Genomic DNA, 25,840 nt, shown 5'->3' with positions numbered 1-25,840 from the left:
TTGCATCCTCTTCTTTTTTAGCATCGTACTTTTGTTTAAACGATTGATTAAGTTCGCGAAGCGGATCGACAATAAAATGTCGGCTTAAAATGCTTTTCCATAACTTGTTCCGATTCCGTTATTCCTTGCGTAATAGCGCGATGTTTTCGTTTAATCGAATCTCGTATTCTATCGATTTCCATTACCAACTTCGCAGACGACAACGACGACGATGGCATATCGACCTCGTTCTTGTTCGACATCGTGGTTACGAATGATCGGAAAACAGTCGATCATATCACCATCCTAGTTCCACCGATCTAAAGAACACTGCGTGTTTTTTTTTATTCCGCGTAGGAAACGTATAACATCGATTAACGAAACATTCATTCTCGTCGGACGGCGATTGGTATTGCCCAATTCGCGGTAATATTGCGCCAGTCACACCCTGATCAATAGACGGTATCAACAGTTTCGTGTTTGTGTCTAACGACGACAGCTCTTTTTACATTTCCAACCCACAGCGGGATATCCACAACCGTTGAGTGATCGCGTTGCGGGATCTTTGTCAAGTACCGTGTGGAAAGTCGTCTGATCGGTTGACGATCGCCTTCCGAATGTAAATGCAACAGATAGCTATTCAACAACCAAAATTCGTCCGGTTTCGCGCCTGAATATTCGCACCATTTTCGCAGCAAATCTTCGTTTTGGATTTCAAACAGTTCGCGTCGTTCGTTGTACCTCAATCCGAACACATCGGCGTATAATCGCTACGTAGGTAGCGCTTCGTGTAGAAACTCACCGGAAAAGAGCGCCTGCTTCTTATTCCGCCCTGTTGTTCACGATATCGAACGGTAATCCTCCTCGTCGTATCGGTAATGATTCCGGTACTTCGTCGGTAAATTGTACTCCGTAAGCCGTGTCCACAAACATTTTCTACCGTATGATAACGCTAAGCGGTACATCTGATCGGAATAGTTCGTTCCGTGATCACTATACAACATCTCGCTCCTTCTAGACGACTACCGTATTCCAACATGTGCGTGTAGACGTTTGTGTAATCCATAGATGCATGACGGTTTCGAAGTTCCAATAAAGGCTTTTTGTACACGAGCGGAGAGGGACTAAATCTTGAAATAAAGTTCCATTCACGTTGAGTCGTTGTGTTGAACATGTTTTTATCGTAGATCACCAGTTCGATAGGCATATTGTATTTATCGCATTCTTCTAAAAATTTTAACCATATACGCTTATTGAAAATCTTGCCTTCGCTAGTAATCATCAACAGAACAACCAACGGATAGTCACGATTCATTGTTTTTACACGTCGCCAGCATCGTCGGTCTTTATTTTCACAGTAGTTCACTTTACGACAAACGTAGTTGCTGCAAAACTTCTGACGGTCGCTAAAATATTTGGAACACAAGTTGTTTGCGGTTTTTGTCTAAAACGTATCGCATTAGCGTACGATATACCGTCCTCGTAGGTGTATATGCTTACCATTGTTACCGACTATCAACTGATCTCTTTTACAAAAACATCGAAGCCTACTCTATATCGTCCGCCGTTGATATCGCTCTCTATCCACAACCAAAAACCGATGACGTTTTCTCCATGCAACACCGCACAGACTTTTAGACCGATCGAATTTCATATCGGTATTTACATGATCTTGATATATGTGACGTAAGTTGAGGTCATCTTGTTTGAATATAAGAAGGAGATTTGCGTTGTCCCGCACAAGGTGCTTCCCGGCACTGGAATATGTCTGTGTCAAATAAAAGCTGTCGATGTTGTTGTGTCGTCCCATCGCAAAGTACTTGCGAATATTATGTTGCTTTTCGGAAGCTACATCGTCGAAAATCATTATCGAGTTCGGTTCCGCTTCGTCAGGCGCCATCACATGATCGTTTTCAGAGTTGGCAAAATACCCGATCTTCGGAACACCGGTCATGACTTGTTCTAGAAACTTATATTTCGGTTGGTACAACGATTTTGAAAACACGTAAATATTTCTGAGCCTTAAACCGTCCGGAGAGAACAACAAGTTGAATAGAACATTTGTTTTCCCGCAATTAGACGGTCCGCAGATAATACATCTGATTGTATTCGGTAGAAGAGGACCATGACGAGTCCTTTTTCTCTCTGCTCCCGGCTCCTGTATATTCGTCGATGTTTTCAAGCGTAATATTACCAACCTGTTTACGTTCCAACTTCATGTTTATGACTGATCGATTCACCGCACCAAATCCGCCTTATGTATCCAACTGTTGTGCTTTTCGTCGAACACTTGCCACTTTACAAATAGCTTATCGCCTTTTCTTCGTAAGACTTTCTCGACTAAATACACATTATTTGTAACGTTAGTTTTAGTGAGTTCTTCAGCGTAAAATTTACCGCTCACCACCTCACCGTGAACATCCATCAACGTGTAAGTACACGGTCGCGTATTATCGTGTACCTTATGTTCGATAAATATTTCGTTCGTCCAATTCGTTAAATATCCTTTGGCGAATGTCTTTTTAAATTTGCTTATACGCACTCGACATTGTATTTCGGTAAAGTAGGCTTTCGATAGAGTACCGTATTTAATCGCTGTAAAGCAGCGGCTTGGTTTCGCTTATTTACATCTTTCGGTTTCATTCCGATAGTGCGATGACTGGTGTTGTATTTTGCGATCAATTTTTGTAATAATTCTAACCACTTGTAGGTTCCTTGTTCGGTAAATTTTCTCCACATCATCGTTTTCAGTGTTAGATTAAATCGTTCGACTATCGACGCTTTTTTATCAGAATGTGTGGAATAGTGATTTATATTGTACGAATGTAATAGTCGTTTAACCGACGGATTGTAAAACTCTTTACCCAAATCGGTTTGAAAATGACGCATCTTGTGTTTATCCAAAATAGGTTTGAGGGCTTTAGCGATCTCCGTACCGGTTTTAGTTTTAACCTGTACGGCGAATGCTAGTTTTTCTAAACAATTTATCATCGTCAATATTTATCGATAGTCTTTGTTTGATCTAGCGTACGGTTCCATTTCTACAAGGTCGGCTTGAAAAAGGTCAGAAATATTCTTAAGTTCGACACGTCTTGTAGAATAGTTTCGCGGTGGAGCTCTTTAGCTATTGACGCTTTGACGTTCATCGCTATACACTCGATCAGATGTTTGTCCAGATTTCGTGCGGCGACACGTGGGTTTGATGAACTAAAGCGGTGCAAACAGTAAGGACAATATTTACTGCTACAGCGACTCTTTGTGAGACCCGAAAGGAGTCGAGATAGTCCGTTTTTACCTGGTTTGGTATTAATCAGACAATAATAAAATTTTTCTCTCGTCTCTCCTGTAAGCAGCAATAGGTGTATGCATCTCGATTCCCCCCCGAGGGGAGAAGATCCCACCTCGTAGCGTGTCCAGTCGCTACACCACCCCCTCCGTTCCTAGCCAGTAGTGGCGTTAACGGAATAGGCGTATGCAGTTGTCACGTTCGTGATTTTCGGTAACGCACCGGATAGACACGATCGTTTTCCTCATACCCGTAGACATAGACGCCACTGCAGCCGATTGGTTTAAGGCAGTCAGTCGCGTCCCGCCGTGACTCGGTTCGATCCCTAGCCAACCTGGGTTTTTTTTCACTTTAAATATTATTTATTTAATTCAAACCGACCGGTACACAACAGCTGATCAACAGCGGTACCAACCTTTGAATTAATTATTATAAATAATATTCAAAGCGAACACATATTAACAAAGTTGGCAACCCTGCAGAATTTCAAACATCCCGCTCAGGGAAAAGGGAAATTCCCACAGGGAAAAAGGGGAAAACCATCATGGTGGACGTGACACTAGCGCTCCCTGTGGAAGCGGAGGGCAAAACTGACGCCGTACACCTATTTATACACTACTCGCATTGTCAGAAATTATTAGAAGCTGGTTCTGAAGGACTCATGGCTCACTGGGTTACTCTTTAACGCAGTTCCTGGCGGGCCATGGAGACTATTGAGCTTACTTGTACAGATTGTGTTTGGACCGACCTTTGTCCGACGTGTGCTGAGGAGGAGACATCTCTACATGTTTATTTTAGTTCTACACGATTTGAGAATGAATGCCAAGAGATGCTGGAAGCATTGGGTTCAGAGGTCATGTTTAATCCTGAAGACAGTTGGAGAATTATGATGAGAGGACCTCTTGAATGGAAGTCTATAGAGGATTACGATAAGAAAGTGAATGACAGATTATATGCCTTGGAGAAAGCTCGACAGGGAATTTGACGCCAGAGGGTGCTGGGCCGGACAGGCCTGCAGCTGACTCTACAAGTCTTATACTTAGTTTTTAAGTTTTAGAAATAATTTTTAATTTCATTTGTAGCGAAATAAACATCTTTATTTTGGCGAGTTAAAAATTTTAGTTTAAATTATTGAATGTTCACATATTACTTTTAATTTTATTTACTTTTTCTAACAGAGGAGTTACACCGACTTTGGGAACTTCTCTTGGCAAAGTTGGCTGAAAAGGGAATGAAATTGCAGCAAGCTCTTGTGTTGGTTCAATTTTTAAGACAGTGTGATGAAGTTATGTTTTGGATAACTGATAAGGTTTGTTGATTATTAATTATTACATTCCTTTAAATTTTAAAGTATGATGTTTTGAAGTAACGTGTTTTGACGTGAAGTTAAGGTGATGTTTTGATAAAGGGCCATCAGCTTATATTTAAACATTAGAGGGTCTGAACACAGTTTCAGGCATGCAGGGCCATGTATTGGCTATTTATGAAGCCACTGCAGTTGTTTTGATTCAGTATTCGTTTGCCTGCTGGTGATTGCAGATCTCAATGTGCACTACAATCGTTTCTCCCATCAGTTTTGAAGTTTGTACTATGATTTGATTTTTGTGTGCAAAAGGATCTTTATTGGGAGTTGTCTTTAGTGTATGGAACTACAGTAATGATTGAAGGAAAGGTTAGACAATGGTGTTGAGACTTTAAAAATGGCCGTACAAATGTATATGACGAAGGGCAAATGGTAAGCCCAGTATTCAGAATGACAAAATCATTGAACATGTAAACTGAAAACTGCAATGTGATCAGCACCGGCTGATGAATTTCTGCACAGTGGATGCACCTCTATCTACATGATTGTCACAGAAAAGGTAAGATGTCACAAATTGTGTGCAAGGTGGGTACCGAAAATGCTCATCGACCAACACAAAAGAGCAAGAATGTGCAGTGGACGAGCGTTTTTATACCACTAACAACAAGATGGAGATGCTTTGTTTTCCCACATTGTTTCAGGCAACGAGACGTGGATATCTTACACCAATGCAGAATCAAAACAACAGTCAATGCAGTGGCACCATTCAAGTTACCCAAAACCGAAAACGTTTAAGCACTCTCTCCGTACTCAAGTCAAAAAATGTTGGTTACAATTTTTTGGGATGAAAGGGGGCATCATTTTGGTTGATTTCATGGAATGTGGATCAACAATTACAGCTGATATGTACTGTGTGATATGCTCACCAAACTGAGACGTGCAATCCAAAATCAACAACTGGGAAACTCGTTCGGCATAATCCTTCACGACAATAATAAGGCAGCAGTTCTCACACTGCTGCCTTAATCAAGAAGATTCAAGTTTTTCGTTGAAAACTTTTTGACCACCTTCTATATAGTCCTGACCTTGCACCTAGTAACTACTTCCTATTCTTGCATTTGAAAAAGTGGCTTGCTGGACAGTGGTTTGAAAACAACAAGGAACTCAAGACTGCCATTGTCAATAGTTTCAATTCCCAGGTGGCAACCTTCTATGCTGAGGGGTTAAAGAAACTGGTGCAACGTTACAAAAAGTGCTTAGAACAGAATGGCGATCATGTGGAAAAGTGAAGTAGATATGTAGTAAACTAAAACTGTACATAAAAACCTTTTCTCATGAGTTAATTTTTTTTAGTAACCAAATGGCCTTTACTTTATGAATATGCCTTATATATCATAGTAAATGTACATATAATATAATGTCTGGTGTTTCTTTAATGATTTGATTTAATTATTTTTTATATTTTTGTGATACCCATTATTTAATAATTATTTCTCTGGTGACTATAACTGGGTTTGGCTTGTGTTAAAAATGATTTAAGGAAAATTATTGCTTTTTCAACTTTGAGGCAAACTAGGATTTATATTTTTTGTTTGTTTAATTCTTTGTCTTCATCATATTTATTAATTTGCTACTTTTAAAACTGTTCTTTTTTTGTTCTGGTTTTTTTTTTTGTAATCAATATATTTTGTTTTATGGGTGGAATAATTAAGCATGTCCTTATGTAAGTGTAATGTTTTTGTTTCTTTAATTTGTTTATGTGGATTTGCTTTTTTCCTGGGTTTTATTCCAGGGATTCTATTTTAGAAATGTTATTTTTGTACAATTTTTTTTTTTTTTTGTATCGCTTTAACTTCATTTATTTAAGTTTGATTTATAATTTAATAATATTATTATTAATTTCTGGTATACACCTGTGTTTAATTCCTTAAATTTATTGTAGGAATTAAATGTAAAAATCTGACAAGTGGCCTGAGAACAATATTAAGTAATACTAATTAAACAAATAATAGAATATACTTCTAAAATTGTGTGGATTGATTTTAAAATTTTCATACACTAAATACAGATTTGGATGTATGAAATTTATCAAATGGTTTCAACTTATGTATTAAAAATTTAAATATGACATTAATTGAAAAAATAAATTCTCATTAAATATGATCAAAAAGAAATTGTGAAAGTGGTATAAGATTTCACAGCCTAGATTACAAAAGTCATTAATGTTAAAATTAGAAATGTTGCAACTACCCAGTTCAAAAGAACAAACTTTATTTAAAGAATGGTAAGATAAATACATTTATTTTTATATAAGATGTGCTGTTTAAAAATTCATTAGACCAAAACTGATTTAAACAAAAATATAAACATAAATATATATATATATATATATATATATATATATATATATATATATATATATATATATATATATATTTATGTTTTTAGAGTGAAAATATAAGTTTATTGGAATAAAGTTTCATTTTACACACTCTCCTCTCTCCCATACATTGATTTATATGTATGTTTTTTTATGAACATTAAGACATTTGAATTCTGATGCATGTGTTTTCAGTTACTATAAAATATAATGTTTTTTTATTGTAAGTAATTAATTTTTTATTTCCAGGAAACATTTGTAACCACAGATGAATTTGGTCATGATCTTGAACATGTTGAAGTTCTTCAAAGAAAATTTGATGAATTCCAGAAAGATATGGCTTCACAAGAGTATAGAGTTACTGAAGTCAATGAAGTTGCTGATAAATTAGTTTTAGATGGTCATCCTGAAAGAGATACTATTATCAAACGTAAAGAGGTAAATTCAAGTGTGCTCAAATTTTTTAACAATTTTTTTTTTTTAATAAATGATACAATTTTTATCACAGTACTTAAATGAAAAAAATAATTCTTTTTCAGTGTGCTACTTCATTACATAAATATTATAGTTATTCCAATTAAATGAATGTTTTAAATTTAAGTTTAGTGTAAGTTGGTTTTGAGCTTTTATTCTGCATACTTCACCTTTATAGATTTATTTGGTTCATTTTTTTTTTCTTTATGTAAAATCTTTTTAAAAGCCTTGCTACAATTTTCATTGCCTTTCAATTTACAATCTGCTTTTATATTTCCCATAAACAGTACTATAGTTGAAACTGTTCAAACTAAAATATATTGGCAGTTTTTCCCTCTTCCTCACAAAGTAATACAGTAAAATCTGAGTTAACGGAATCCTGTTTACAACGGAAAATTTCCCTGGTCCCATGAATTTCACAAAAGATATGATGTTAATTTTCCCTGAAATAACGGAAAACTGGCTGATGCGGAAACAGAAAAAATAAACGGAAACAGAACAACAGAATGCGGAAACAGAAAAAAATAAAAAATAAACGGGGATTATATTGAAAAATAAATACTGCATTTTGTTACTAAGATATTGTACTTTTATTCATTTTTTCATTCCAATATCTCTTTTCATTCCCATATTATATGTGCAAAATTTATCAGCTGAGCTTTGTAAAAATGAATCCTGCCTTATATTTCCAGTTATGTTTTTGCAGGAAACCACATCATCTGATTGGGTTTTCTATTATTACATAATCAGAATTTAAAGATTAAAGAGTATAAAATTACTAGGGATTACTCGGTTACTTTTCATGTTGTCAAAAGTTTTAGATTTTGAGCATACAATAATGCCAGTAATGTACTAGTATTAAGGAAAAAATAATCTGTAGTATTTATTCAATATAATGTACAGCCTGTAGTTATGCAATAATGGAAAATACCAAATGATGGCACCTCACATTAGCAATCTTTGGTAAGTGTTTTTGGAAATATTAGGTAAAGAAATTATCTTTAGTTCAATTCTGTACTCTTGTAGATTTGTAACTTTATAAGTATTTGGTTTGTTGGTGTTAAATTATTTTATCAACATTTTATGAAAAATTTGCAAGACTAAATTTTTTTGAATAATGCTGTAAATAATTTATATACAATGAATGTATTGTTTTTAAAAATACTATTCTTTGTATTATATGTAATTAGTATTGTATTTCTATCTATAGTCATATGTTTATAGGAATTGATTGAAGCGTGGATGCGACTTAAACAGTTAGCTTTGATGCGACAAGAGAAATTATTTGGAGCACATGAAATTCAACGTTTAAATCGTGATGCTGATGAGACAGTTGCTTGGATTGCAGAGAAAGATGTTGTATTGTCATCTGATGATTATGGACGTGATCTTGCTTCTGTACAGACCTTACAGGTATTAATTATTATTTTTTCTTCAATGTAATTTTCTAAAATTGAAAAACGGTTTTCCTTTTGATCAGATACATGGAATTAGACTAATGTGTAAAGCAGTATTCAATTACCACTTGTGTAATGTTAATCAGTTAACATTGAGTTCTATATAATCAAGACCAGAAAATTGTGTATAAACAATAAATTGTTTTTATATGTGCAGTAAGTATTTTCCAATCCTTGAGATTAAATTAGTCTTGTTCTTGTTTATTATATATTATTTGAATTGTTGTTTATGTAAAGTAGAATAGAAATAAAATTTTGAGAGATTATCACTATTCTAATAAACAATTTATAGAATGTGCACAGTCCAATGGCTGTAATTTATATGTTAATAATTTTTCACATTATGAATTCTTTTTGTCCTGAACTTTGTCTAAATGTCGTTAGATAAAAAAATTTCTTTATAATTTTAAATCTAGGACCTGAAAAAGATAATGTTAGCAAGAAAGTTAATCGTTTTATAATTAGTTGTTATAAGCTTCTTTATAAGTTGTTATAAGAATTTTTTTTTAAACAAAGCATGGGAATCCTATGTAAGACAAGCAATGTGATGGTTATAATGTAATGTTCCCTTGAACAGGTTAATTAGTATTTTTGTTCAATTAAAGCATGTTAAATAAGGATTGCAGAAGTTCTTTGCTTTGTTGAATGATGTGCTATTGTCTGCCATTTGTTCAGAGGTGTATATGAACTGACAGGTACACTTTTTTTCAGAAATCAAAACCATTCTGTAATATTCTTGGCTATTATAATTTGACATTAACTTAAAATCAAAGGCAGGTAAGTGTAGTAGTACTCATGCTGTGAGGTAGAAGTTGTCCTATTTGTCTGGTTTTGATTATTGTAATTTAGACAAATTCTTAGCTACAATAGGCCTTACAACAAGCAATCATAGTAGAAAAATATATTTATGAAGTTTCTTGTTGAGATATATATGACTAAATATTTTTGCATATGATTAATTACTCTGAGAATTGAGGTACATGTGTGTTTATTATTCTTTATCCTTTATTTTCCACATGATGTTCACAAAATTGAATTATACTTACATTAACAAAACTTATTTGGTTCAGTTCTCAAAATGATTTTCCTTAGCTAATGATTTTGTAATTTACTAAACATTTTAGAGGAAACATGAAGGAGTTGAAAGAGACCTCGCTGCTTTGGAAGATAAGGTGACTACTTTGGGTAATGAAGCTGATCGTCTTTGTGGTATTCATGCTGATCATGCTGAACAAATTCAGGCTAAAAGAGCAGAGATTGTTGCATATTGGGAACGTCTTACCACTAAAGCAAAGGTATAGATTAGTTATAAATATTTATTTTATATATACTGTATTGGATTTTTCCTGTAAAAATAAAGCATAACTCCACTGTTAATCTTATTTTAAATTATTACACTAATTAGTATATGAAAACTTATTTGTTTTTCCTGGAGAGTTTGAGATATTTAGTATATTAATGAAAAGATAATTTTAATAAAAATTTTGTGTAGTTATTTTAATTACCAGGAAATCTTTAAATATTGAAATAGTACCAGAAAAAGGTTTGACATTCTTAAAACAGTGAATATCATTAGTTTAAAAACTAAAAAAATAATATGTTTGTAACTGCACGAGGGTTTATAACTTATACACTAAATATAAATAACAGTGACACTAAAATTGGAAGTGTAATAAATAATGTAGAACATTACAATATAATAACTTGAATGGCTATACAACTCTCTTTTGTGATTATTTCTATAAAATCTGTTAAAATTTTGTTAGAAACTAATTAATTTATAGATCATTTCATGCTTAAATCATTAGTAAAAAGGTCTTAGAATGAGCACATCCCTATTGGGAATGAATTATAAGTAAACATGGACATTTAAAAAAGTAAGACAGGGTAGGAAAGACTTGGATTTTTTTTTTAATTTAGCCAAAAAATAATTATCCCCAATATACTTGGCTGTAAGTTGGCTATAAAACTAGTATTAAATGAAAGATGGTGGTGATTGGAAGCCAATGAAATTTTAGTAATGGTAGTTGCTATGAATGAGGGAATGTGAGTGACATAACCTAATAATTAATCCATTAAGAGATGAATAAATTTGTAATAGATGATGTTTGCTCTTTTTATAAATTATCAATTTTTAGACAGTATGTGCAGTGCTTCACAATAAAAACAGGTAAATTAGCTTGTTACTTTACATCTTCCGTACCAATCTTTTTAAACCTTTGGTGTATGGAATGGATCGCAAGAATGGCCGGAGTTTCAATATTTCTTAGTTTCTTAGAGTTTCTACAGATCGCAGAGGCTGGACAATGTCCGTTGCTGCTGTATCTTTCTATTATTGGGCGGGTTTCATGGGTTATTTAGTGGCGGTTATAAATTTTTTATTTTATTTATGGTCGGATTTGGTAATTTGTGTTCCTATCCGTATGGACGAGCGTGAAATTCATTTACTGGGTCTGATCGTGGGAGTCTAAGCTTTTGAGCCTAGTACTCCCGGGGTGATTTCCCTTCAGTCCATCCACTGAAGTCCTTTTGGTACTAGCACGTTATGGGCTAGCAGGAATACACCTACCGGCCCTAGTTATTTGGAGAGAGCAATGCGGCACCCCCTTCTCCAGAGGATGTCACATATGCTGACTGAATTAAATTGTGGTCTCTTCATGGGATGGTGTGAGGTGTTGTCTAGCTTTTTATAGTTTTAATAAAATCTAATTGTGAAAACAGTCACTTTCGCGGCCGGAATTTTCACGCAGTTTCCATTTATAGGTTACACAATATAGAGGCTCCTAAGCCTGGTTTGTCATTTTTGACTCCTGCACCGCCTCTTCATGGTGGTTCGTCTAATACGGCATGAGGCCGTTTTTTTTCCAATTGGCTCATTTTCTAATGAGGTCATTTTTCTAATTGACTGTATGTTTATCAAAGATTTTATGCGTTAATGAATATTTCTAAAAAATAAAAAGGAATTTCTGGATCAACACTTAACATTTTCATTTTATGTTCTAACGTTGATATTGATATAGTAGAGCTGTAATATGTTGATAATGATGTAATAGAATTGTAGGTATCTTATCAGGAAATCAAAAGCTACTATGAAATTCCAAAAAGCAAAACTACTTGTGATGAAACAAAACTACTCAAGAAGACTGAGGATAGTTGAATGTCTATCTATAAATGTAATAGCTCAATTATTTTCTCACAAAATGTTTATAGAGATGAGGTATAGAAGAAACACAGTCCAAATTGGTTTGTCGGAGTTTTGCTGGTTGCAATAGAGCTGAGGATCTAATAAAGTGAAATTGTATTTTTAAATGTTGACTTACTAATCTGCAGTAATATATTTGGTTTAGTGAAAAAAAAAACAATTGGATTTAAAGCAGAAATTAATTATTTTAAAGTTTTTTCCTTGTTATTTTAATCCCCATTATGAAAAATTCTATAGGGAATACCTGATTTCTCATACCAAATGTTTTTTATATATGGGTTGTATAAGTATAGTTTAATCTTGTAATGTATTTCTAAGATATTGTATTATGTAAAACAAAGTTTGAGAAATTATTCCTCAACAATAAAATGTATAAAATTTTAATCCCTATAACAGAAGAGCTCTAGGTAAATCTATTATACATGGACATTAGAACAATTTATTCTACCTGATCATAAATTAAGAATGTTTTCTTGTGTATACATCCTTTTAGAATCTTAAACTAGCAAGACAGTTATGTTATATGTTGCTATTCAATTCTCTTAACAGTAAATATTGAAACTTTTTATTATAAAATCAAAATGAAGAAAATTAACTTACTTGAATCAGCATTCTGATCAATTTAGGGATAATTTAACTGTTAAATTTATAGTATCAACTAATTTTTTCCCTTAACTCTAATATTTAAAATAATACTTTATTATGTATTACTAATGTAGAGAATGTTCAATTGTTAATTTAGGAAAGGCGTCAGAAGCTGGATGAATCTTACTACCTACATCGTTTCTTGGCTGATTTTAGAGATTTAATTTCCTGGATTAATGATATGAAAGCTATTATCTCAGCTGATGAATTAGCAAAGGATGTTGCTGGAGCAGAAGCATTACTGGAACGTCATCAAGAACATAAGGTAATCATCCTTCTTACTATTATATGAGGGCTGTCGAGAAAGAAACTTGTTTTGAAATTTAAAAAAATAAATTTTATCATATACATTTGAAAGGGACAATCTTAAATTATTTTTCTACATAGTCGCCATTTAAATTAAGGCACTAATAACAATGCACAAGCTGTTCAATTCCTTCTCTGAAAAAATATGCCACCTTAGATTTTTGGCACCATCTTGCACAAAATTTGTGAAAACCAAGCTTCCCTGATACAATTTCATGCAGTAAACTTCGTGAAATTTGGAGGAAATGAAGCAAGAGTTCCATAATTGTAATGGGGCAATTTTCATGAATTTGATCGTTGACTTTCATCGTCAGTTTATCAGTCAAAAGGATAGGCCGACCACTGTAATCCTCATCATGAACATTGGTGTGGGCATTTTTAAACTGAATGCACCACTCCATCTTCACTCATTATTCCATCTCCGTGCATGTACCTCACAAAGTTGCCAATGAATTTCAATTGGTTTGAGTTTTTTGGCCACTAAAAACATAATCACCAAACGCACCTTACAACTTGCGGGATTTTCTATTGAAGCACACATTTCAATAATTCTCAATGAACAAAGTAAAAAAATCGCAGTCCACATGCTATGACAGCTTGATGCGTACTGATTGTAGAAATGTTTTTATGCCAAGATGACGGCTCTATCCTCACCCATCTCCATGCTAGGCACAAACATAAGTTACTGTCTGGAGCACCCTTGATATTATACCATGTTTTAAATTCTTGTAGTTCATATATATGTATACTCACAAATTAATTTATTTAAATTAAATTTCTTGTAGTCCATACATCTAGCTAATTATAAATTATTAGTTTTTTTTTTTTATTAACTAACAAATTTTTGTAATAAGGATAAAATCAAAACCTAAACCGACAACGATTGTTAACGTCTATATGCCTACAAGCGCCCATGATGATGATGAGGTAGAGTGTGTATACGAAGAGATTGATGAAGCAATTAAACACGTAAAAGGAGATGAAAATTTAATAATAGTTGGAGATTGGAATGCAAGCATTGGAAAAGGCAAGGAAGGAAATATAGTGGGTGAATACGGGCTGGGCAAAAGGAATGAAAGAGGGGACCGACTTATAGAGTTTTGCACGAAGTATAATTTAGTAATTGCCAACACCCAATTTAAAAATCATAACAGAAGAATATACACTTGGAAAAAGCCAGGCGATACTGCAAGGTATCAGATAGATTATATCATGGTTAAGCAAAGATTTAGAAATCAACTCGTTGACTGCAAAACTTACCCTGGAGCAGACATTGATAGCGACCATAATTTGGTGATAATGAAATGTAGATTGGGGTTTAAAAACCTGAAGAAAAGGTGTCAGATGAATCGGTGGAATTTAGAGAAGCTTGAGGAAGAGGAGGTAAAGAAGATTTTTGAGGAGGACATCGCAAGAGGTCTGAGTAAAAAAGATAAGGTAGAAAATGTAGAAGAAGAATGGGAGAATGTTAAAAAGGAAATTCTTAAATCAGCAGAAGCAAACTTAGGCGGAATAAAGAGAACCGGTAGAAAACCTTGGGTTTCAGACGATATATTGCAGCTGATGGATGAACGTAGAAAATATAAGAATGCTAGTGATGAAGAAAGTAAAAGGAACTATCGGAAATTAAGAAATGCTATAAACAGGAAGTGCAAACTGGTGAAAGAAGAGTGGATTAAAGAAAAGTGTTCAGAAGTGGAAAGAGAAATGAACATTGGTAAAATAGACGGAGCATACAGGAAAGTTAAGGAAAATTTTGGGGTACATAAATTAAAATCTAATAATGTGTTAAACAAAGATGGTACACCAATATATAATACGAAAGGTAAAGTCGATAGATGGGTGGAATATATTGAAGAGTTATACGGAGGAAATGAATTAGAAAATGGTGTTACAGAGGAAGAAGAGGAAGTTGAGGAGGATGAAATGGGAGAAACAATACTGAGATCTGAATTTAAGAGAGCATTAAAAGATTTAAATGGCAGAAAGGCTCCTGGAATAGACAGAATACCTGTAGAATTACTGCGCAGTGCAGGTAAGGAAGCGATTGATAGATTATACAAACTGGTGTGTAATATTTATGAAAATGGGGAATTTCCATCAGACTTCAAAAAAAGTGTTATAGTAATGATACCAAAGAAAGCAGGGGCAGATAAATGTGAAGAATACAGAACAATTAGTTTAACTAGTCATGCATCAAAAATCTTAACTAGAATTTTATACAGAAGAATTGAGAGGAGAGTGGAAGAAGTGTTAGGAGAAGACCAATTTGGTTTCAGGAAAAGTATAGTGACAAGGGAAGCAATTTTAGGCCTCAGATTAATAGTAGAAGGAAGATTAAAGAAAAACAAACCAACATACTTGGCGTTTATAGACCTAGAAAAGGCTTTCGATAACGTAGACTGGAATAAAATGTTCAGCATTTTAAAAAAATTAGGGTTCAAATACAGAGATAGAAGAACAATTGCTAACATGTACAGGAACCAAACAGCAACAATAACAATTGAAGAACATAAGAAAGAAGCCGTAATAAGAAAGGGAGTCCGACAAGGATGTTCCCTATCTCCGTTACTTTTTTATCTTTACATGGAACTAGCAGTTAATGATGTTAAAGAACAATTTAGATTCGGAGTAACAGTACAAGGTGAAAAGATAAAGATGCTACGATTTGCTGATGATATAGTAATTCTAGCCGAGAGTAAAAAGGATTTAGAAGAAACAATGAACGGCATAGATGAAGTCCTACGCAAGAACTATCGCATGAAAATAAACAAGAACAAAACAAAAGTAATGAAATGTAGTAGAAAAAACAAAGATGGACCGCTGAATGTGAAAATAGGAGGAGAAAAGATTAAGGAGGTAGAAGAATTTTGTTATTTGGGAAGTAAAATTACTAAAGATGGACGAAGCAGGAGCGATATAAAATGCCGAATAGCACAAGCTAAACGAGCCTTCAGTAAGAAATATAATTTGTTTACATCAAAAATTAATTTAAATGTCAGGAAAAGATTTTTGAAAGTGTATGTTTGGTGTGTCGCTTTATATGGAAGTGAAACTTGGACAATCGGAGTATCTGAGAAGAAAAGATTAGAAGCTTTTGAAATGTGGTGCTATAGGAGAATGTTAAAAATCAGATGGGTGGATAAAGTGACAAATAAAGAGGTATTGCGGCAAATAGATGAAGAAAGAAGCATTTGGAAAAATATAGTTAAAAGAAGAGACAGACTTATAGGCCACATACTAAGGCATCCTGGAATAGTCGCTTTAATATTGGAAGGACAGGTAGAAGGGAAAAATTGTGTAGGCAGGCCACGTTTGGAGTATGTAAAACAAATTGTTGGGGATGTAGGATGTAGAGGGTATACTGAAATGAAACGACTAGCACTAGATAGGGAATCTTGGAGAGCTGCATCAAACCAGTCAAATGACTGAAGACAAAAAAAAAACAAATTTTTGTTCTATAAATTTTGAAGTATCATGTTATCTAATGTGTAAATGTAAAAAAGTAAACTTTAAAAAAACATTACTGAAGATGCACTTATCCCTGAAACCACTTTAATGGAAAAAAAGTAAGGTAAGAATATTCTTTAATTCTGTGCTTTGTGGAGTGGCTGAATAAGTTTTATATTATATAATTCGCTTTACATGTATATACTTTTTTAAATTACATTTGTAATAGGGATTTAGGTTTAAGAAAACCTACAACTAAACTGTTAAAAAAGATTATTAAAACTAAATTAAAAATTAATATAAGATCCTGATAAATAAAACAAGATAAATGTAAATCTGGTAAATTAAGAACAAAACTTTTCTCTAAAATAGAAAATATGATATAGTTGTTGATGAAATTTTAAATTAAAATATTATTAGAACAGAAAACAGCTTTTGGTAAGGTTCATGTATAACACAAATTTCCAGGTTTTATTAAAATCAAAAAAAAATTCTGGGAAGCATCCATACTGGCACATTGTCAACTACTCCTGAAGTCACTGTAAATGTTAAATTTTTTTGACAGGTTCTTGCTGTCATAAAACTAATTGGAAAACTACTATACAAGCCTTTTGTGAAACCATAATCATAACTTAGTAGAAAAGGCTACAAGAGATGCAATGGAGCCACAATGCTGGCAGCAAACTTTTTAATAGATTTTATATCCAGTATTATGTATAGGCCTTTTTAAAACCAAAACATTGTTTAAAGTTAGCCAAATTAATTTTGTGAATCAGTTTTTTTAATTCTTAATTATATTACTAAATTTTCTCACCATATGAAACTGTCAGAAACATGCTAAATATTTCTTTTGTCAACATGTTATCATGTGTTTATGATTTGTTAAGGATGTTGAGGTAGCACACTTAGAAAATGTAATTTATTTACTTTTATGTAACTTATAATATACAAAGTAGGTCAGTTATAAATAGCAAAATACAATTCCGATTTTACTATACACACCTTCCAACACCTACAAATTAATACAAAATTAAGAAGAAATTATAACAGTAAGCTAATCACAAAATCAATTATTCACTATATGCAAGAATTATTTAATTTAATGTTTACACAAGGAAAGTAGTTTACACTTTTATAAATGAATAATGTCACTTAGTCCCCTTTTCGCAAAGAATTTACCAAACAGCTTTTTGTACTTAACCAATATCCAAAAATGGAATACTTGTGACACACTCTGCGTTTGTTTGTTAATGCACAATTACATTGAACGCTCTATCACAATATAATGACATCACAAACTGTAATTGTGTTTATCACACACTGTACTGAACTGTCACTTGCTGATTCCTGGCAGTATTTATGTCTCCGAGCCTAGAGCTTGACCTGCAGAAACAGTAGCTGACCTATCCTTCTCTTCTTTCTTTCTATTTAAAGTTAAGGATATTATCATCAGAGGCTCAGTGTGGAATTAATTGTCTTAGCATTTCAGGCTACAGATTAAACAGTTTATCATGAAGATTTGACTTGAATAAACTGATGGTATTATTGTTCTGAATTATACATATTTCAACTAGGAACTTAGCATAAAAATATAAGAATGTTAAATTTAATTTGATGTATAATATTTTTTTAAGGGTGAAATTGATGCTCGTGAAGATAGTTTCCGTAGTACTGCAGAAGCCGGGCAAGTTTTATTAGAAAGAGAACATTATGCTGCTGAAGAGGTTAAAGAGAAACTTGTTGGATTAGCTTCTGAAAAAACATCTCTTTTATCATTGTGGGAGGAACGTCGTATATTATATGAACAGTGTATGGATTTACAACTTTTCTATAGAGATACAGAACAAGCTGATACGTGGATGGCTAAACAAGAGGTAAAACTAGTCGATAAATTATATTAAATGTCTTTATTTTTTATTACATATTTTTTTCTGTAACCTTCAGTAAGTTTATCTGAAGACACATTTGCTTATTTATTATTAAAAAATAAAATTCTATCAAAGACAATTGTCTAAATCTATAATTTTTTTTAATCTAAATATCCTTTTTTCAGGCTCTTCACTGCTATGATTTTTCATCTTTCAGTACTGATCTAATGAGATCTTAATGATTTATAACTGGTTAAATACTATTTTTTTATTGTTAAACTACTTCATTAGTTCTGATGTCTGAAGAGCATTTGGAGCAGTAAAATTAAACTCTTCAAATTGATCTGTTAATCAAAAATTTGTATTAAGGAGAAAATGGTTGTAAAATAAATGAATGTCCAAAAAATACACAAAGTCTATTCTGATGTCATGGTTCAAAAAAAATTTTCTTTTTTTACTTCTGCAAAGTTTGTAATCAGCTTATCAAGAGATTCACTAAGAAAAACTCTTTCACTAAGAGAAATTTTACCATTTTTCAGCATTGTTTCATGGCATTATTTTAAATCCTTTTCATGTATGTGTGGCATAAGGGAACAGGCAGTTAAAATAAACTTTTAATAAAATTTAATTAATTTTTGTTTACATATCTACGTGGTTGTAAAAAGGCTAAACTACATTCATGATGAATTTTACATCAAAGTTATTTCTGTAAGAATGTGTGGATGGCCAACATTCTTGTGCATTTAGCCGAGTAACAAAATTAATCAACATAATGGTGTAGATGGACTTCATCTGTCATCCAAAAATGTTCTGGAAATTTTCATTCTGATTGCAAAAAAAAACACTTAGTTAAGAGTTTACAAATTTTTTTATTACACACCTTCATAACAATACATTTACTGAAAAACATATGATGCACTCTTGCACCATACTACATTGTAACTATCAACATTGACTGTGAAAGGAATGATGTCATAACAATTCAGTTAACTCAAAGTACAGCTTTGCAATGATTGATTCAAAGTCAACAGTTCAGTTCTATTTTCTGATGTAAAGCATTATCATGTTTGCAGAATAAAAAAATTCATCTTATGAACTTACTTATGAGTAAATGTTTGAGTATGTTCTTTGCATAATTCATACTAGAATGTACGTAAATAAAAGAAACATCTGACAACAAAATATTTAAATGGAATCTATTTTATTGTAATCAAGTCTAATGACTAATTTAGTAACAAAAACATGGTTGAGTTTTTATGTTGCAATTGACCATGTAAGAAGTCAATTTGTATAAAATTCAAACAGTTTTTTTTTTTTTACTTTATGAAGAATGAGATTTAAAAACATTATTTGCATTAAAATAATCACTGTTTTTTTAGTCTCGTGAAAGGTTTACACCAATCAGAAACAGGACCTCTATATTAGCACAGACTCATTGCAAAAATCTGAAAATGTTTTATATAGTGATTTTTATGTGGTGATTATAAGAAACCTTTCTTTAGGCAATAGTAGTTGGTGTGATGTTTACTGAATAAAATTAATATTGGAAAAACTGATACTTTATAAAAATTGTTCTATAAGCCTTAACTGATATGTTAGACTTTGACTTTGTATTGCTTTATATTTAAAAAAAAAAATTATTTTCTTATTAGTGATTTGAACTTTGCCTTTGGTTATTGAATCAATGTATTTTGCTATGTATTATTATTATCTTGTATAAAATGTTGTTTTTTTGTTTTAATGAATTTTCAGGCATTCTTGGCCAATGAAGATTTAGGAGATTCTTTGGACTCTGTTGAAGCATTGATAAAAAAACATGAAGATTTTGAAAAGTCTCTTGCAGCCCAGGAGGAAAAAATTAAAGCACTTGATGAATTTGCTACAAAATTAATTGAAGGTCAACATTATGCAGCAGATGATGTAGCTCAGCGTCGAGCAATGGTTCGTAAATAAATAAATAAAATATTTATTCTTGTTAATCACATGATTTCTATTATTCAAATCTTCATTAGTATAATAAAATATACTCTTCGATGATCCACTTTTGTTTTTTTTTTAATAAAAATATTGGTTTTATTAGTGTACTTCATTAAAGCTTATGTGTTTGTAATAGATCACAATATATTAATTTCTGTCACGTAGTGTGTTTTCATAAACATAATTTTCAGGTCTTTTGGTCTTAGATATTGGCTTGCAGTATTGAAAAGATCATGTAACATTGTCTGCAAAAAATAACACTTAATGAATCTTAATTTAAGTCTAATTAAAGTCTATGGATAGGAGACTGGTTCATTTCCCCTTCTATAGTTACTAAACTATTTATTACTACATAGTAACTATTTAGTTACTATTCTATTTATTCTTAGTTCTATACTGATTTTATTTCAGAGTGACATCATGAAATGTTTTCTAACTGGCTCTTTAAATGGCAGCAGATGAGTAGGAACACTTATCCACAATGTGTGGAGCATATTCCTGTTCCAGGATTTAAATTGTTGCCTTCAAATTCATTGTATCTAAAACCTTAGTTGTGAGCTTTACTTCTTCTCTGCATTCTTAATACTCATAATTTAGCATTTTTATTATATTTTTTTTATTTTTTTGATTTTAATATATGTTATATCTGAATTAATTTCCCTTAGTTCAATTTAAAAATAAATTTTGTCAATACCATAATTATGTTTTAATTAGCTTAAATTCGTTATTCTAAATGGTTTTGCTTTTTTTATATTTTATGACCACATGGATCATTTTAGTCAGTCAGTCCATTATCCAAATCTCTTCGAAGGGACTGTTTGGGTACTTTTTCATACGTTCCGATTTCTGTGCCCTTTTTGTTGTTGAAAATGTTATTGTGTGTCTTATGATTGAGAAGTGAATGTTTTTGTCCTTGATTTTATCTTGTATGTGGTGTCTTCTGGTGTAAGACCAATTTCCTTCAGATTCTCTCTTATTTCTCTGATTCATCTGCACATTGTCTTGGTATTTTTCAAGACAAGATTGTACTGTACCTGCTGTTTCAGAAATCTCGAATCTTACATCCTCATGATGTGTCTAAAGAATCCTGGTTTCTTATGCATGGTATTGGTAATGGGTTTCTAACTCTTTTACTTGTATTTGTTGGGTACTTTCCACTACTGCTCGTCTTTCTGGTACTTTTGTTGTTGCAGTTTCTTCCAATTCTTTCAATTTTCTGGAGTTAAATGTTATCACATCTCTGCTTCTTTTTCTATTGTAATCCATTATTAGCTTGAGACGCATGATCTGTTCTGGACAGCTCTTCCAGGCTCTAAAATGTCCCTGGTATACTCCTATTTCTTTTTCGAGTTGTAGACTTTCTTTCTTTCTTTCTTTTTCCTGTTTAGCCTCCAGTAACTACCATTTAGATAATACTTCAGAGGATGAATGAGGATAATATGTATGAGTGTAAATGAAGTGTAGTCGTGTACATTCTCAGTTCGACCATTTCTGAGATGTGTCGTTAATTGAAACCCAACCACCAAAGAACACCGGTATCCACGATCCAGTATTCAAATCCGTGTAAAAATAACTGGCTTTACTAGGACTTGAACGCTGGAATTCTCGACTTCCAAATCAGCTTATTTGGGAAGACGCGTTCACCACTAGACCAACCCGGTGGGTTTCCGAGTTGTAGACTGGTGCTGTTGGTTCTTTAAATAATTTTATATGTTGTGTCTAGGAGTGGGATTCCCCTACAGGTGTTAGGGTCTGTTTTGTCCATCTTTTTTTTAAGCGGGTGTTCATCTTTCTTTGATCCAGATGTTAACAAGCTGTTAAAGATTTCTGGCTGGTCTTTGCTGTTCCTGCATGTTTCCCAGCTCTGTACAAAGGTCTGATCTTTTCCTGCTGCTGTGAAATTCTTCGTCTCATTTGGTGCTTGGTAGATTTCTTTTATTGTTGTAGGGTGGGTGTTTTTTAGTGGTGTTGTTATTGGGGTGCTAATGTCAAAGATTAGGAGTTCTGTTGGTTCTTCACAATTGAGGAGTTTGTTGAAATATTTAGATAGGATTTCCACACTTTCTTAATTGTTATGGTCCAGATTATGTTTTCATCCTTCTTTAGTAGTGTTGGGGATTTGTATTCTTGGAGTTGTTTTTTTGAAGGTTTTGTGGTCATTTATCAATGTGTTTTGTTGAATTCTTCTATTGATTTCATTGTATTTTTATGGTGTTGTCTTTTTATTTTCCTTAGGGTTCAGGTGGTTTCTTTTTTCTGTTTAGATTTTAGAAGGATATTTCTGATTTTTGGGATTGTTGTAATAGCCATACTTGATATCTCTTTTCCACTGATTCATCACATTTGCTGGTCCACCATTAATGCTTTTTACAGGGTTTTATTCGGACCAATTCTTTTGTGATTTGTTTAAGGTTGTTGACCAGGTCTTTAAGTATACCTGTGATTGCTATTTTTTCGGTTGCCTTTTGGCAATTTTGATTCTTGATTAGTTCGGTTGGGTCTATTTTTTGTTTAGTTTTAGCTTCCTTATGGTTTTTTTTGCTTCCTTATGGAAGTGAATTTAATTTTAATTTTGACTACATAGTGATCTGAGCTTGTGTCTATTCCTCAGAGGACTTTTATGTTGTTAGACCTCTTTGTAATGGTGTTTATCCATGAATGCATGATCTAGTTGCTATTCTCCTTTATTGCAGTCTAGGTGCTCCAAATTTAGAGTTTTTGGGGTTTCTTGAAATATGTGGATTTCAAAATTACTTTTAGTTTCTGCAGAGGTCGATGACTGTCTGTTTTCATTTGTTCACTTTTGGGTGGGCCATTTTACAATGATGTTGCAGTATCTTCTTTCACTGCCTAGTTGGGCATTGTAGTTTCCGATTAGTTGTTTAATGTGATTTTTGGGGATGTTATTTATAGTCTGGTCAAGTAAGTACCAGAACTTTTCTGTTTCTTTACTCTCTTTTGGAGATTTGTTTTTATTATTATACAAGTGATTTTTTTTTAATTGATCATTGTCTGGTCATCCCTTTATTGTCCCCTTCGTTGTTCCAAATGCGATGCCTATGCCAGATCAGTATCTCACTTCATCCAAAATGAGGATACCCGCCATTGCTGTGAACAATGGTCAACAGTTGAGGAACAGATTCAAAAACGAAGACTGCAATGGTTTATCCATGTCCACAGAATGAATGTAAACCGACTACCATACAAACTCCTCTGGCATGAACAACCCACCCATTGGAGAGTCCAACAAACAGCTCCGAAGAAAATATGGATCAAACAGATCAATGGTGATATAAAAAACTGCAGGCTAAACCTTAATGAGACCAGGATAACTGCCATGGAAGCGTCTTGTTAGTGAAACCAAACAACTACTGGTATTCATAGCCATGTATGGGCTTAGGAGTCAATCCAATCCAAATGCCAGCTAGGGATCAAAAGAAGAAATTTATAATTAGTATTATTATTGACTTATTTTAACTTTGTTGATTTCATTGATTATTGACTTCTTTTTTAGTCCTTTTAGAAATTTTTTGTTAAATTGTGTTTAGAAAATAGTTAAATTTTCTTTTGATGACACTGGTTTCAAGTCCTGTTATTTTTATTTTCTGGTTCCTAAAATATTCTCTTTCTTTATATTACTTTACAGATTGATATGTCTGTTAGATGTTTTGTTGTAAGCAAATAAATCTTTAAAATCTGCCTTTTCTCAGTTAAGGTAGAAATATCTGTTAGCTTTAAATAGTATTTTTTATCATTTAATTGTAATATATTTATTTTTTAACAGCTTCTTGAAAGGAGGTCAGCCTTACTTGAGAAGTCATCAATGCGACGAGCAATACTTGAAGATTCTTACAGATTACAACAGTTTGAAAGAGACTGTGATGAAACAAAAGGATGGATTAATGAAAAATTGAAATTTGCTAATGACGATAGCTATCTTGTAAGTGATTAAATGGTTATTTTTAGGTATTAGATAGTTTCTTTAAAGTAATAATATAGAAAATCAATCACTTGGTTATACAAATGTTCATTCAGGGCTTAAGTGATTTCTGTACTACTACTGTATCAGTACTTTAATTGCTTTTTTTTTACATAAGGTATTTCATGTAATTATATTTGTATATGCTTTAGCTAAATGTACTTTGCGATTATTATGAAACTTGACAATTAGGTTTGTTGTTATTAGATGAAATGACATATGTATAATGATTCTTCATGAAATTTTGTTACATACATATAATAGTGGGCATTCCTTGGTCATATATAGTTCCAAATTTCACAGCCTTAAAAAATATCTAAAATAACCCTACTCAAAAACTATCTGAAACAAATATATTTGAACAGATAAGCATATAGCATAGAGTATAAAATTTAACTCACAAGGAATGCCTGTTATCAATTTATGTCTCATGTATTTATTGATTAAACGCAGTTCTAATCAGATCTAGAATAAAATGTGAATTTTGGGTGCACAAGATACGACATAGTGTTTGGCAGCTGATTATATACACTATGACTTAAGAGTTATGTAAAGCCATTTATGTTGTAATTTGTCTGCTGTATGCTCATCAGTGTTTTTTTATGCATTTTTTCATATGGATTATGTGTCTTAATTCTTTAAATGGATTATTTGAGTCTTTGTTTCTTACAAATTTTAACTGTACCTCCTTTTCTTCAAGGATCCTACTAACTTAAATGGAAAAGTTCAGAAACATCAAAACTTTGAACAAGAGTTAAATGCTAATAAATCTAGAATGGAAGAAATAACATCCACTGGTCAAGAATTAATTGAAGCACATCATTATGCCTCAGGTATGTTCTACTGGAAGTTTATATTTTCCTATAAATTATGCATTAAAAACTAATAATTATACATTTTAGTTAACAATAACAATATGCTTCAGGGATAGTAAAATATGAAAAATTGTATTTTTACGATTGAGAAAAAATGTGGATCAGTTTTTTACATAACAAAATCCATAAGCTGTTGTGTTGACTTAAAAATTACAGAAATTGACTGAATGTATATATAAGTAAATATTTTTGTTTAAAGGAAACATTAAAATATTTTACGGAAACTTATTTTTATTGTTTAGACAAGAAGAAGATGTTACCACCATGCTAAAGTAACGAATGTGAAAAATCCTAATTTGCAGATTCGTCAGTTTACGACTAATCTGAGTGTCCTGTGCATCTTGTGGTAAATTATCCAAAGCACATCTCTTTTAGGAAGGCTAGTTTAAACCTTTTCACTTTTACAAATATGCATTCCTATTTAAAATTTAACATTGAAACTGCTGTTTAGCTCTCCTGAAAAATTGAGTTTTTCACATTCGTTATTTTAGCATGGTGGCGATGAAGAATAGGATAAACTAAAGATATTGATGTAAGAAATGTATGTTACCTTCAGTTGTTTTCTGTTTTTTACATGTATTTTCTAGTTACATCTCTGTTTTTCCCTTTTCTCTCTTCCCTGTTTAATCCTTCTAAATATTTTCCCATTTAATTTAACA

The 25,840-nt window shown here is 32.6% G+C and overlaps 1 protein-coding gene across 5 annotated transcripts in view; it reads left to right on the top strand.

Moving 5' to 3' along the window:
- Positions 1–25,840, top strand: part of alpha-Spec (alpha spectrin) — a 145,093-nt gene that overhangs the window by 30,064 nt on the left and 89,189 nt on the right. For all 5 annotated transcript variants that reach the window (XM_075371778.1, XM_075371781.1, XM_075371780.1 and 2 more), the window contains exons 5-13: positions 4,444–4,574; positions 7,198–7,386; positions 8,647–8,835; positions 10,004–10,174; positions 12,824–12,991; positions 18,117–18,356; positions 20,103–20,291; positions 24,112–24,267; positions 25,007–25,139. In XM_075371778.1, coding sequence (XP_075227893.1) covers positions 4,444–4,574; positions 7,198–7,386; positions 8,647–8,835; positions 10,004–10,174; positions 12,824–12,991; positions 18,117–18,356; positions 20,103–20,291; positions 24,112–24,267; positions 25,007–25,139 — 1,566 coding nt within the window. The remainder of the gene's footprint in view (positions 1–4,443; positions 4,575–7,197; positions 7,387–8,646; positions 8,836–10,003; positions 10,175–12,823; positions 12,992–18,116; positions 18,357–20,102; positions 20,292–24,111; positions 24,268–25,006; positions 25,140–25,840) is intronic.

Source organism: Lycorma delicatula, chromosome 7, assembly GCF_047948215.1.
Source record: "Lycorma delicatula isolate Av1 chromosome 7, ASM4794821v1, whole genome shotgun sequence".
NCBI lineage: Eukaryota > Metazoa > Arthropoda > Insecta > Hemiptera > Fulgoridae > Lycorma > Lycorma delicatula.
The sequence above is the reverse complement of the archived record's forward strand: the minus strand, read 5'-3'. Positions and strand labels throughout refer to the sequence as shown.